The sequence below is a fragment of the Ambystoma mexicanum genome, chromosome 6p (genome assembly GCF_040938575.1).
Source record: "Ambystoma mexicanum isolate Mex_15411 chromosome 6p, UKY_AmexF1_1, whole genome shotgun sequence".
Taxonomy (NCBI): Eukaryota; Metazoa; Chordata; class Amphibia; order Caudata; family Ambystomatidae; genus Ambystoma; species Ambystoma mexicanum.
The window spans coordinates 1488300316-1488315495 of NC_090935.1; the positions used below are offsets into that span (position 1 = coordinate 1488300316).

Below are 15180 nucleotides of genomic sequence, written 5' to 3' on the forward strand. Positions count from 1 at the left end.
TGGCAGCATGTCCAGACCTGCCAAGGACGCTGGGGGAGAGGGCTTGAGTCCCCTGAAAAGATACAGCACCTGCAAGAAAAAAAGGCAGAAATCTCTCATAAATACCAACAGAGAAAATCACTTTTACTGTCCCTGAAAACGCGACCTGTAGATGGAGAACAAGGCCCATTCAGACAGATAAGGTTGTTCCCATCAAATTGAAGACAGAAGATTAAAAAATGTAACACAACATGAAGCTGGTGAATGGAGTGACCTTGTTCAAGGCCTGGGAAGTCAGAGGGGTGAAACAATAGTGGGAAACAGGGGGTGCCCTGAGCTCACCTTCCACACCCATCATTTTTGCTCACATGCTGGTAAATTTCCTAAACTGACAAGGCTTGCACTGACCTCATGGAGGTGGTGCCAGGCAGAGCTACCAGATCTAGCCTGACCAATGAAATTATCTGCCCCCTATAGATTGTAATTATGCCTATACTGTTCACCCAATCCCATTTGCCTAAGAGCGAGGAATGTATCTTTTGGTTGTGAGGTCACAGCAGTTTAAAAACTCATTGCCCACCTATTATGAGCTGAGGGTGCATTTGGAGCTGTAGAATCTATGTGCTTATCCCTGCTTGAATTAATAAAGCATCTATTTGTCAAATTTCTGGACTCCTCTGTTTTTTGCACATGAGGGGATTTTCCTCAAGCCAAACTCTGTTTTTCTAACTATACTTCAACCCTCTCTCACCTTAGTTTTTCCCTCTCTATTCCACACCCTGATCCCACCTATAACTTTCTCTTAGATCCATACTCTCTCTTGTACCTTCTTCCTCTCTCCCTTCCTAGTACTTCTCCCTCATTTCTTCCTCCCTGTATCTCCTCACTCCCCTTCTCTTTCTCTACCTCTCCCACCGTTCTTCTTCACCCTTCTCTCTTAATTCCCCCCTCTCTCTCAACTACCACTCCCTTTGGTCTTCCTCACCCTTCTCTCTCTCTTTCTGTGCCTCTGACATTTCTCCCTCTGCTCCTTGCTCCCTTCCACCTCCTACTACATCCTATTCTCTAACCTCCACCCTCTACATCTGTTTCTTCTATCATTCACCATCATTTACATTCTATTCTTTTCACTCACTCTCTGTCAGGAACAATCTCTCCTTATACTTTCCCTCTACTCTCGCTCTCTCCTACCTCCCCCTCTTTCTCAACAAAGTCTAAAATGTACTCTTGTCACAATCACTCCACACTCTCACTCTTGGTACCACTCTGACACACATGCAATATTTCACCTGACCTCTATTCAACAATCTGGTCTCATAATCTACCACCTTTTCATCTGACCTCACCCGAACACCCTTCATCTTGCTCTGGCTGCGCACGTTTGTTATACGCGAGCCTTCCGCTCAGGTCACTTCCTCACTCTTCCGATTGTTCCTTATTGCATTTGATATCTCGAGTCAATTTGTTACTTCGCTTTACTCTGGGGTTGGGTCCCCATGTCCAAATACTTTAAGGAAGCTCATCCCTTTTCCCAATGTGAAGGGTTTCTATGCCTGTGTGCTATCTCTTTTGACCACTCCCGTTGTCCACCTGTTGTCCTGGTAAGTTTGTGTAGCTGCTGGTGGTCCGTCTGCCATTGAGGAGGTGAGAGCTGTGTACTGTGTTGACGTTTCGGCTCACGGAGGTTCCGGCTGGAGATGAATAGCACTCTGGAACTTGTGGATCTGAAAGGATGCAGAGATAACTTTTGCTAGATACTAGGTTGCAAGGCATGGTGTGACAGACAGTAGTACCAAGGTCATAAGTATGTCTGGCACAATTGGGGAGTTCAGGGGCTGGGATCCTCCCGACTCGGCCTCTCAGATAGGAACGGGTCTGGCATATGCCCTGGAAATCCACCTATCTAAGGTTGGGAGAGGTCTTAGTAGTCCACCCCTGTCAGGGACAAGCCCCTGACCCTGTCACACTATTCACCCGTGACTCTAACAGAACCTTTTAGGACACTTAAAGACTCTGAGACTCTCATTAGATACAGATTGGATTTCTTCAAATTACCTACATGGTGTTATGAGATCCCTTATAAATGTCGGCCCTATGTTCTTTGATGTTTTGAAAGCATTTCTCTACTTTAGTAGTTACAGTGTATGTGTAGTAACTGTGTGTAGATCTAAACTAGTGAGCTAACCATAGTGGCTGGTTAAGCTTTCAGTTATTTATATTTATAGATTTCTTTTTACTTACCTTTAACTGTATAAAGTGCTTCTAGTGTGATAGTATAATACATTTGAGTATAATTGTATTTACCCATCTGGTGTCTTTTACGTATCATATTCTGTAACATGTTAATTGTACTACTCAAATGTACTCCACCCCACCTTAGTTCAGCATGACTGCTCAGGCATGTTACCGTAAAAAGAGTGTTTAAGTTTAACTCTGGAGGAACCAACACTGTTGCCCAATGTTGGCTTCTGCAAGTCCTAACCCAGGTAGAGACTTTGAAAAACCCTTGTAACAAGTGGTGTCAGTGGTTAGGATACAGTCGTGCACACTCTTTAAAGCATGACATATCTTGTAACTAAAACCCCACACCTTATTGTACTAGGCCAGGTGATTTAGTAAAGGAAAGGCTAATAGTCTCATACCGATTGCAGAACTTCACACTTAGTTGGAGAGACCTAACTGTGTACGGCTAAGGACCCCAGTACGAGCAGGGGCCAAGAATGACTTGATCCAGTCGTCATAGCCTTTAATGTGATGATGCGATAGTAGAATAAATGTAATATTTTGTAATTACCTCTCTGTTGCGTTTTACATATCATATGTGTAAAGTGTTAGTTGAACTCAACATTACCCTTTCCCCCCTGACTACTCAGCCTTTCTGCCCTAAAGAGAGTGCTTAAGTTTAACTCTGGTTGAAACAACCCTGTTGCCCCAGGTACAGACATTGAAAAACCCTCCTAATAATCACCAAGCTTTCAGCTGATGGGAGGGTTGATATAATAGGGTCCCCAGGGTCCAGCTGGTGCACATCTCTGGAAAACACAAGTGCATAGGTTGGTTCTCACCAATGTGATGACTTGCTCTGTAAGGGCTTCACTAAAAGAATTCTAGGTGTCTTGGGAGTGATCCAGCTCCAGAATATCAATAGAAATATGTATTGTAAGCTCCACTTGCTGAGCAGACAGCCCAGGTGACTCTACCACCATTGAAACCAAGTTGCTAAAGGAGCCAAATATACCTCCCAGGGATGCAACCAAAATTTCAACTTCTGATTTTAGAGAAGAATCTTGGCTACTCGCATCTCTTAAGCCCTCAGCTAAATCAGCACATTTTGGGTCATAAGTGGGCTGCAAATTCATCCATCAATCAATACACTTTATTTGCTTATACCTCTTCTATGATAGACAGTATCCTATTTGCCATCAAAAATGGACTCCTTCTTGGTAATGGTATGGTAATGTTTATTTGTATAGCGCCTATACACAAGACAAGTGTTTCAAAGCGCTCAAGGAGGGTGGGAATATGGGGGAAAAACAACAGTCGTTCAGAGCCCTTGAAATTCTGAAACTATATAAGTCTGCACAGGCAGAGTAAGTGGATATAATACAATTATCAGTTCAGTTAACAGCAAATAGATCTGACGACGATTCTGCAGTTTTTCCAAGTGCAGTTAAGGAGTGAAGAAAGAGGGAACAGACAGATGATCTTCAGGCAAGGTGCATTCAGATTGTGCACAGCCGGTTACAGGGGAGTGGGAGGTGGAGGGCGGGGGGGACAAGACCTGGGGTTGGGGGGGGTCAGTGCACCTAGTTGGTGGAGACTGGGGTAAGTGCAGAGAGGGCCACTCTCTTGGGTCATTTCTAAAGAACAGTGATGATGAGGTGAGTGCAGGGCCTGGAGGCGAGTGCGAGAGGACTGGAGGGCATGCCAGGGACCTATGAGACACTAAGGTACATCAGGCGGCCTGTCAGCAACTGTACGGAAAAAAGGAGGGAGAGAGGGAGACAGCAGAGGGATAGGTTAGCAGGGTAAAGGTAGAGAGAAGGAATAGGAGGAGAGGAAACTCTTGAGGAGTTTCCAGAACTTAAGGAGATCAGGTTCAAGACAGAGGGCAGCAGGGAGGCTATTCCAGAGGGAGGCCCCTGCTGAGGATAAAGATCTCCCTCCAAATCTCTGGTTGGAGAACTGGCTCACTCGCAGAAGGTTGGGGGTAGATGAGCACAGGGCTTGGGAGGGACAGTATTTAGGTAGGCATCGTTGCAGATAGGTATATCCCAGGCTCCAGAAGGCCTTGTGTATAATGCAGAGGGTCTTGAACTTGATCCTTGCATCCACATGGAGCCACTGGAGGCATTTCAGCGCCGGAGGGAGGCGGTCCCTGGGCTTGAGGCCAAGGATAAGTCTCACGGTTCTGTTCTGGATGAGCTGCAGAGGGCGCATAGCAGAAGCAGGGAGGTTGAGGAAGAGGCTGTTGCAGTAGTCCAGCCTAGAGAGAACCAAGGCCCTGAAAACAGTGAGCCACTGGGGGAAAGTGAGAAAAGGTACAGTACCTCTGAGGAGGTGTAGCTGATAGTTAGACTTTTTAGAGATGTCAGAAATGTGAGAGGAGAAGGAGAGAGAGGAGTTGAAGATGACCCCAAGGTTTTTAGCCTCACAGGTGGGTGCAGGCGCAGGGCCTAAGGAGGCCGGCCAGAGTGAAAGTGGGAAAGCGGGAGTAGGGGTCCCACTGCCAACAATATCAGTCTTACTAGCATTAAGGCAGAGGTCGTTTGCGACACACCAAGACTGAACAGCTTACAGACAGTCAGATATGAGCGAGCAGGAGGAGGTGGCTGAGGTGAGCCTGAAAGATAGTTGTGTGTGACCCGAGTAACACTGGAAGTTAGAGATGAAAGTGGCAATCACACGTGCCAAGGCAGCCATATAGACGTTGAAGAACCAGGGGGATAGGTTAGATCCCTGGGGAATGCCACAGGTTGCGAGGGAGATAGTTGAGAGAAAGGCTCCAAGTTCCACTGCGAGAGGGGCATTTGGAGAGAAAGGAGGATAACCATGCCAGAGCCTGACCTGTGATTCCCAGGGTGTCACGGAGACATGCAATCAGGGTGTTTTGGGTAACCGTGCCAAAGGAAGAGTAGAGGTCAAAGAGAATGAGGACAGAGGGAGTGTTAGTGTCAAGGTTTGAGAGCAGGTCTTCATGATTTGTTCAGAAGAGCAGTTTCCATGCCTCTGGATGCTCTAAAGCCAGATTGCTGGTCATGGAAGTAACCAATAGATTCTGTGTGGTGGGTCAGCTGAGAGATAGCCAGCTTCTCCAGGAGTTTGCCCAGGAAAGGAGTGATAGAGATAGGGCGGTAGTTTGCCGGAATGGAGGGGCCGCAGAGGGGTTTTTGAGCAGAGGGTGCACACGGGAGTGCTTAAGAGCAGTTGGGAAAACTCCAGTGGAAAAGGAGAGATTGCACAGATCAGCCAAGGCTGGGGCGAGGGAATCAATGTTGTCCTTAATGGTTTTGGAGGATCACGGGTCCACCTGTTTGGATGAAGTCTTCATAGACCAGACTTGTCTGGTGGCCTCATTGGGTGTGACAGGGGAGAGTGAAGAGAGGGGAAGCGGGGGGGGGGGTGCAAGGGAGGCTCCGGTATTGTGTGTGCCATGGTGTGGAAGAGAGGGAGGAAAGGATGCTTTGGGATTTTGTGATGAAGTGTGCAACCAGGGCCCAGCAAAGGTCGTGGGTGGGTGTATCAGAAGAGGAGGCTGCTGCAGGATTGGCCAGTTCCTTACAGACTTTGAAAAGTTTGGCTGTGTTGCTTGATTCTACGGAGATGCAGGCTTGAATAAAGACTTTTCTGGGAGCGGATGCAGAGTCGATATTGCCTTTGAAGGAGGCAACAGACCAGTTTGTCAGAGGGTCCGCCCGAAGAATTCCATTTCTGCTCAGCTGCCCTGCACTTATGTTTAAGGGGAGCCAGATCAGAGTCGTACCAAGATTCGCACTTTTTGGAAGGATTCAGTCAGACGTCTCATGACAGGGGCAAGAGTATCAAGAGTGTTGGAGATAGATTGAATTTAGCAAGGGCTGGGTCAGGGTGGGAGTCAGCCGCAGGAATTGGGGGGGAGTAGTTGGAGGCAAAGGCAGTCACTGTGAATTTCTTCATGGGTCTTGTGAGTTTGAAGCCGAGTGGCCGTACCGGGTGTGCTACTGCAATAGGAGAGGAGCGCTTCAGGTGTGTTGAGAGAAGAAAGTGGTCAGTCCAAGAGAGAGAGGTAGTGAGAGGGATAGAGAGAGGGATTTCAGTGGACATGAGAGCATCCAAGGTGTGGCCCGAGGTGTGCATGGAGCCAGGGGGTAGGATAGTCAGGGAGAGAGAGTTGCATAGGTTGCGGAAAGGTCCTGAGGAGTCAGGAGAGTCCAGATGGATGCTGAGATCACCCATCAGGAGAAGTTGAGAGGAGGAGGAAAGTACAGAGGAGCGAGGTCAGCCCATTTCTAGAGGAAGAGAGTGGACTGTTCTGCTGGCTGATAGAAGGTGGCCATAAGGAGAGAAGATTTAGGAGAGAGTGAGAGCCTGCAGACTAGACCCTCGAAGGAAGAGTAGGACTGAGTAGGGATGATGGACACAGGTATCCATTCTTGGAAGATCAGCACCACTCCCCCACCTGTCTGCTTTAGCATGGGAGCAGAGAGGATTTTGTAGCCTTCAGGGAGGAGTGTGTCTAAGCTCGTGACAGAGCTATCCTTGAACCATATCTCTGTGATGGGGAGCACATCAAGATCCATGAGTTCGAGGAGGTTACAGATGTCAGATGAGTGTTTGACAGCAGAGCGGGTATTGAGTGTGGCAATGTGGAGCAGCTTGCCATCATTGAAGGTCTTCCATGGGGGTGCAGGGGACGGTGGTACCCTCCACCCCACCCCGAGGGTGGCAAGAAGGCAGCCAGAGGGATAGTGGAGGATGGCAGAGGAGCCAAGGCCGACAAAGGAGCCGAGGCAGTACGACAAGGCAAGGGCGTCTGTGCAGAGGAGGATGAAGGCACAGTGGGCAAGGGAGCCTGTGCAAAGGAGGAGGAAGGCGCAGTGGGCAAGGGAGCCTGTCCAGATGAGGAGGAAGGCACAGTGGGCAAGGGAGCCTGTGCAGAGGAAGAGGAGGGCACAGTGGGTAAGGGGGCCTGTGCAGAGGAGGAGGAAGGCACAGTGGGCAAGGGAGTTTGTGCAGAGGAGGAAGTAGGCACAGAAGGCAGGGGAGCCTGGCCGGTGGGAGAGGTAGGGTTAGAGAGGCAGGGAGGAGACTGTCAAAGAGAAGAAGGTTTGGTTGAGGACCCTGAACCCTGAAGGTCCCATTGAAATAGACATTAATGATGACTCTGGAAATGGCTAAGAAGTCAAGGAGAACCTCCCACCGAGTGCGACCATTAATGGGAGAAGAGGAGATAGGAGAGAGAAAGCCGGCATGTAGCGAGTCTATAGGTCAGGTGCGTTAACGAAGAAGAGGATGTCAGTGAGAGTCTCTCTCCGGCGGAAGCCATGACATAGGTGTCTGCAATAGGAAGGCCTGGGTTGGAGCCCAGTATGTCCTTCTTAAGTTTCCTCTGGCCAGATTTAGTGATAGGAGAAGGATAGGAGATAGCAAAGCAGTTAGAGAAGATAGGAGAGATAAATAGTGACATAGCTAGCTGCAGTGGTGAGGAGGACACTTACCAGTCTGAATAACTGAGGCACAAGGAGGATGGTGGGGCAGAAGGGAAGGGAGGGAGACAGAGGGTAGTGCACACAGGTAAGTTCACATTTTGGCAAAGCAGAATGCAAACACAATGCAGCCACTGGGCACAGCTAAGTTTGATTTCAGCAGGACAGAATGCAAACACAATGTAGCCACTGGGCACAGCTAAGTTCGTTTTCAGCAGAGCAGAATGCAAACACAATGCAGCCACTGGGCACAGCTCAGTTCGATTTCAGCAGTACATAATTTATTTATTTATTTATTTATTTATTTATTTATTTATATAGCGCGCAAGTAACCCATGGGCATTGAGGCGCTGTTACTTGCAAGAGCTTAGTTACAGGCATAGAGTCATTCAGTGGTACATTATGAATTCGACAAAGCATAGAGCTGACATTTTGGTTGGTACAGTTGGTCATTACAATACGGTTTATGCATTAGGAACATATGAGATGTATTCGACTGGTGCGAGGCATCTTATGTGAATTTCATGGTTTTGCGGAAGGTGCTGAGGGAGGCCTCACCTCGGATTGTGGGGGGTAGGGCGTTCCAGTGAGTGGGTGCGAGATATGGGAAGCTGGATCCGCCCGCTCTGACTTTTTTTACTAATGGCACAGAGAGCATGTTAGTATATGGTGATCTGGTTGGCCTCGTAGAAGAGACGGGATGGATCCTTTGGGAGAGGTAGTCAGGGGCAGTAAGGTGAATGCACTTGTGGGTCAGTGTCAGAGTCTTGAAGATGATCCTTTCTTTTATTGAATGAAAACACAATGCAGACACTGGGCACCGCTAAGTTCTATTTCAGAAGGGCAGAATGAAAACACAATGCAGCCACTGGGCACAGCTAAGTTTGATTTTAGCAGAGCAGAATGCAAACACAATGCAGCCACTGGGCATAGCTAAGTTTGATTTCAGCAGGACAGAATAAAAACACAATGCAACCACTGGGCACAGCTAAGTTCGATTTCAGCAGGACAGAATGAGAACACAATGCAACCACTGGGCGCAGCTAAGTTCGATTTCAGCAGGACAGAATGAAAACGCAATGCAGCCAATGGGCACAGCTAAGTTCGATTTTAGCAGAGCAGAATGCAAACACAATGCAGCCACTGAGCACAGTTCAGTTCGATTTTACAAGGTATTGAGAGTGGGAGTCCAGGTCAGACGGAGTGAGGGGTGAGACAGTCAAAGGTGTGGAGGTACAAGATGAAAGTTTTAGTGGAGGGAACTAACCTTCAGGGAAGTGATAAATGTCCTGATGATTTCAGTGGGCTCGGAAAGAGTGCAAGTTCTCCTCAGGCTCTATGTGCTCATATGGGGGGTAGAGGAGGACCCCAGTCCCAGCCAGGCAATGGACAGGGAGCAGACAGGGCCTTAGATGTGGGCCTTAGATGTGGGCCTTTGAGTAATGGGCCATCTCCCGCCTCCCGGTGCCAGTGATTTGCTCTTGAGGGAGAGTGTGGCCAATGATGTGGGAGCAGGTACAAGCCTAGGGCTGACTACTAGGCAAATGCAAAGGTGGAGGCCATCTTACAAAAAGGAAGTGTGTAGCAGGGCTAGTGAAACAGAATGCAAATGCAAGGCAATTTACAGTGCATCTGCATTTGTCATGCCGTGGGCCTCTGTGAAACACAAAAGTGTTTTAAATCTTCATTATGCAGCGATTTGTTGGTGCGTGTCCTCACGCCCTGGGAAAAAAACCAGGGTAGATTTGCCCAAAAGGAAATGTATAAGGAGTTGCGGGGGGGGGGGGTTGGGCGCAGCGTAGCAGAAGCACAGTGGCTTACCTTTCATCAGAGGTAAGCAGGAGGAAGAGGAACATGATCGCCGGAGCGCGATCATCAGCTCTTGCAGGAAGATGATTGCTAGGGAGGTCTTTCTCTCTGCTAGCACACACACACATGGACTCTAGGCAAAGTTGTGGAAGAAAGGTAATTAGTGGCTCTCAAAGGGAACTTCCCAATGGATCCAATGACGAAACATGCTCTGATGGAGATAGCGGTAATTCCAATGGTGTTGTGGCCAATGGCATTGGAGACATCATTCTGGCAGCAGATGCCAAGACAGCCATAGGTGTTGACAGTGCCAGCTTTAACAATATCTGTCTGCCACTTTCAAGCCAGAAGATCTCTCTGCACTTGAAGAGCACACCCAGTCTTTGTCAGGCTTATTAAGTGCCATGGGGAGGCACAAACTGACAGTATTGTGGTAGTGGCTGAGTGATTGCTGGATGGCATCTGTCAGATACATTCTCTAAACGATTCAAAACCAGTTTTGAGATGAGACTTGAGGCAGAAATCTGAAAAATATGGCTGGTAAAAAAATTCCAGTGTCTGCAGCCAGGAAAATAGCCTGACGTCACCGAGCTTATGGAGCTCTAAATACATATTAAGAAAATCACTTTCTGGGGTGACGGGTTCATTGCTGCTGTGACGAAGTCTGTGAGAGCTTTGTGGATGCACCCTAGTGGCCATGGACCAATCTGGTCTTCCACTGGAGTATATAGTAAAATTAGAGGAATCAGTGGGAGGAAGGTATGAGTTAGAATCATAGTTAGACCACAGTGAAAAAATAAATTGACTCCTTATTGCACTGTACATAGATTAGGCCTTTAACAATTGAGGATAAAATGATTACTTGCCTTAAACTACTTGGTAATGGAATCACTCCACTGCCGTAAACATCCCTTCTCAATGAGTCGAGCTGCTGAAAAGCCTGACAAAAATAATAGAGCCATCTTAGTTTGTAATCATCAAAATGCAAGATGTAACAATAACGCATGCATACTGAAATGTAGCACTAAAACTTACATTAGACAAATAAACCTGGTTCATTAATTAGCAAGTATTTAGATGTGGCTGGCAGTGACTATGCATGACAATGCCTATAAATAGGATTTTGTAACTGTATATATTACATTGTTGAATAATATCAGCTACTAAGCGTACCAACATTCTTACTCTCACTCTACATTAATAATGGCCCAATAAACAAGGGTATCGTAATGTATGAAAAAGGTGGCCATCTGGCAAAGGTTTTTTGCTGTACAATAGGGGCATAAAACAAATTTTACTCAAACAACACCAACCTTCTAATATAAGCAATATGCATACCACTAACCTAGTCTATATTGAGGGATGAGGAGTGTGGGACAGTCTGTGACTGAACTAAATAGCGTTTCAATAGGAAAGAAATGTGCCTATCCCTAGACCCACCTCTCTTGTTTTTGATAATGCTGAAAGACCCTTATTTCTGAATGTCGGTGGTGGCGAAGAAAGCAATATTCCGTCTCATGGAATACCATCAAGCCTGATACCCAAGCTACTGATCCTTTTTGTTCTTTTTAAGTTTAGTACATTTTTATTGAGATTATACAAATGTAAAGCAATACATATTAAAACCATTGCAGACATTCATGAAAAATAAAAAAAAATAAAACATTAATCCCAATTTGAACTCGAGAGAGAGATAAATATGTGCATAAAACTAGAGGGTAGATGAGTTATACCGCAAGAAGGGTTCATTAATGAGAGAGGATCAACAACATTGAAAACTGTAATTTTGTTAAAGTTCATAACCCCAAGACTCACAGGGGGGACAGACTAGGGGAACAAACAAAATACAAACACGTGAAAAGACAGGAGTAGAGGGTACAAGGGGGGTATCAATAGCAATAAATTGCTTTGCCGCGACTCTCTGTCCTACCTTTTGAGGACTTTGCAAGTTTTGGACTTAGGCTACCACAAGGTGAACATTTAACTAAGGGAAGTACATTCTCTTCCATTCATTCAACTTTGCCTCTTACATACATTTTCTTTGCATTTGTTTAGGCTCTGTGGCAACATTGTAGGAGGCGGGTGCATAAAAGGAAACAGGTGCGCGGATCGCGTGCGCTCCTGAGTGAGTCCCGTCGAGTCCCGCTTTGCCGCTTCGCCGCGGCTTCCGGGGCTCTGCGGGACTCCGCTCCTTATTACCTTCCATTGCCTCCCTTTGTAGTTTTAAATAGCACTGTTGTGACCTTAACTGTCCGATAACGCTGCTGCTTATATAGATCATATTTGAACACAAGGCTTTCAGATCAAACGGTCCTTACCGACTCACAACAGCCATGCCTGACAACATAAGGCAACGCATCATGTATGAAGGACGACCAACAGACGTTGCAGCCATTAATATGTGCTCGACTCCCATTCATCGAACCTCTCGCTCCAAATCTAAAGCGTTAAATAAGAAGAAAATGGCTGCTTTGAACAATGTTGACATTCGGAAATATGGATTTGGAATGGTGGGGCATGTCGATTCGGCGGACATGCCAACTACAAATGCACCGTCATCAATTCCGATAAATGGCGCTGCAGCTCTCAACTCTGATGTTCGAACATGTGATCATGTTCTGCCTGTCTCGGACGATATTTCGCAGGCAGAAGGAAACTCTCAAATGACCAAAATGCCTACGTCTCTGTCAGATAGTATGCCTTTACGAAATGCTTTATCTGGAGCTCCGTGCCCAGTGATTCCTTTTTAGTCCAAAACTTCTAAAGAGGCTGTGATTGAATTGAATTCTACTAACTCTTGTTTCTCGGCTGGAGCAGATGGCTCTAACCTGTCACAATCACCTGACATGTTTCGGTGTTCTAGCTGTAACATATCAGCCTTGGATGTGTCATATATCGCCCCGACCCCTCGTAGGACTAATGATGATCCACAGATTCCTGCAAATATCTCTTATACCCCTAAAACCTCTCTTTTAACACTTGAGGTAATTAATATTGCTCTTATGGCCCTTGCTAAATTATTTGAGTCTATTGATGGCACACTCAAAAGTCTCACAGACAATTTTGATTTACTAAAACTTGACCAAACAAAATTGACTACTGGTGTCGATAGTTTGCGAGGTGAGTTTAATGAAAAACTCAATAACGCATTCGATCTACAAAACCAGTCTCTGGCCCAGAAACAATTTGCCAACGTGAAAAATATCATGGTCTGTGTTGATGCTTCCACACAAACATTCAAGGATGTAGATTGCCAAATTGTGGAAATTATTTCAGATTCTCAAATTGGTCAGTAATTATCATCTGTCACACACCCATCTAAAACAAAAACACTTGTTCCGATCGTTGCAGGAATCATAACTGAAAAATGTGTAGTGACGAACTCTAATGCCTCCCCACATGTCGATCCTCAATCTAATCTCGCAGATAAATCCTTATGTATTGACCAAATTCCGAAATCCACGTATTCTGTCTTCGACTTGAGAGCTGCAAATCAAGCGACGGCTTCGAAGTCAATGTCAAAGAAGCTTCCAACGCAAAAAAAAAAACGAAGAATGTCAAAGCTTTGAAGCTGGTGGTCTCATCGTCAACAAAACAATTCATCAATAATCTAACACGTGCCAATAGCAGATCCCAATTGGCCTCAAGCACCATAACAAAAAAATATGTTGCTCTGGCTAACTTGAAAAAGAATAAACATCTTGACTCTTGTCACTCTCCGAGAGTGGTTATAGATCATCCTCCCTTAGATGAACTGATTAAATTAGCTGAAGGTCACCAACCTTCTAAACAAACTAATTCCAAGAGCATACCTTTGACCACCACGCCAAACCTTCCTAGTGTCTCATTAAATGATAATACTGCACTCTCCAACGACACTGCGGCGTCAAGACAATCTCTAAGACGGGAAATTGATCTATATCTAGAGCATCAAAAATTTTATCTGCCCAGCTTTCCCATCATAGCAAATGGTCCGGCCAAATGCGCTATTGCCACTACACCTGCATCCTTGCCAGTAATGATCCTTACAGAAAGCAAGAACCTTATACCCAAGCGAGTATCCTTTGCTGAATCTGAGCATCAGGCTGTTCAAGGCTCGTCACAAGATCTTGTAAAAAATGGCCACTTCTTGCAAACTGATCTTGAAGAAATTAAAGACTCTATTGCACTCCTGTGGCTTTTAAACTCGAGACCAAATAATGTCTCGCTACCAAAAAAGAAATGCTGCCAAGATTCATACAAACTCACAAGTCACGAATACCCGCGTTTCTGCACCACCTAGCCTATTATCCTCAAAAACAGTCAGTATCAACCTCGAAAAAGTTCACTCCGAAATTGGAAACTAGACATTCCTTGTTACTGACTTGTCGTCAAGATCTTACCCCCTCATATATTATGAATCGACAGAGTATTCTTAAACTTTTCTCTGACACTACTATGCTCAGAGAAATTGAGTCTGATGACCTCGATCAAATTGAATTTCCAAATAAAGATGATCTTAGCACAGTCCTTGTTTGGACCCGATCTTTGATCATACGTAACATCATTTGGGCTGCACGGGAGGCACTGTTTAATTTGGGTTTCGTGATCTCACTTAATGTTGACGCAAAATGCCCATTAAAATCATGTCTCAAGCCCTCCCAAAAATCCCAATCTTATATACCGAGACACAATGTTGGAGAGAGCTCATATGGGCAGAAAGAATATAGCCATATTACAAGAGTATAACTAGAGCGAGACGAAGTGCAGGTGTGTTTGTCTGTAATTAGTTGCAACACACGAGGATTTAGTCATCTTATTAACAATCCTAGGAGCGTCCTGTGTGATTATGACCTAATATTCCTGCAGGAAACTTGGCTTTCTACTCCTCCCACTTGGAATAACTATGACACACAACTAGAACCGGCCATACGAGCCACTAAAAGAAGGCCAATGTCAGGTCTACTTACTGCTACAAACACACTAGCTAATATACAACTAGTTCCACTACCTGCGCCCAACTCCTTTACTCAATGCTTTCATATCATCATCAGCTCTTTCAAAATTGCCTGTGTCAATATATATTGGAATCCTCTGGGAATTTCAACTGCATTGTTTCTCAAAAATGTAACAACTGTTTGGAGAATGTTATTTTGGTACATGGCATCACACACATCATTGTTGCCGGGGATTTGAATTTACATCTCCTGAATGGGGACGTAGCAAAAAAAACAAGAATGGGTGGATCTGTGGAACAAATTTGTGAAAGCTTGGAACCTGGTCATGTTAAATGGCACGAGCGTGGCTGATTCCCCTTCCCATGCGACCTGGTTCAGCCGAAAGCAGTCTGCTATTATTGATTACATTTTTGTTTCAAGAAGTCTCTTTGAACATACCACTGATTTTGCAGTTAAAACATCTGAACACAGTGATCATCGGCCATTGACTTGTAAGCTTATGCTGTCTCTTGCTCCATGTCCGCAGAGACAGACATTTCTGGGCACGGTCGAAACTAATAACTCTTTGAATCGGCTGAAATGGTCAATCAATCTTTAGTGTGTTATCGTGACCACTTAAAATCCTGCGAGGAGGAAGGTCTTGAATCGGCCAACTCAAATAACGTGGTTCCCTATCACTTAATGCAATTATATGCTAACAAGCAGAACTCTAACTTGAACATAACCCAAGTGTCTGATAGTGCAGTTCGCCTTAGGAAAGCACTGTTCAG

At 45.7% G+C, this 15180-nt stretch overlaps 1 protein-coding gene across 1 annotated transcript in view; it reads right to left on the reverse strand.

Annotated features, from left to right (window-relative positions):
* Positions 1-15180, reverse strand: part of LOC138511076 (trichohyalin-like) — a 3831204-nt gene that overhangs the window by 105887 nt on the left and 3710137 nt on the right. The window contains exon 35 of the mRNA XM_069626576.1: positions 10340-10413. Coding sequence (XP_069482677.1) covers positions 10340-10413 — 74 coding nt within the window. The remainder of the gene's footprint in view (positions 1-10339; positions 10414-15180) is intronic.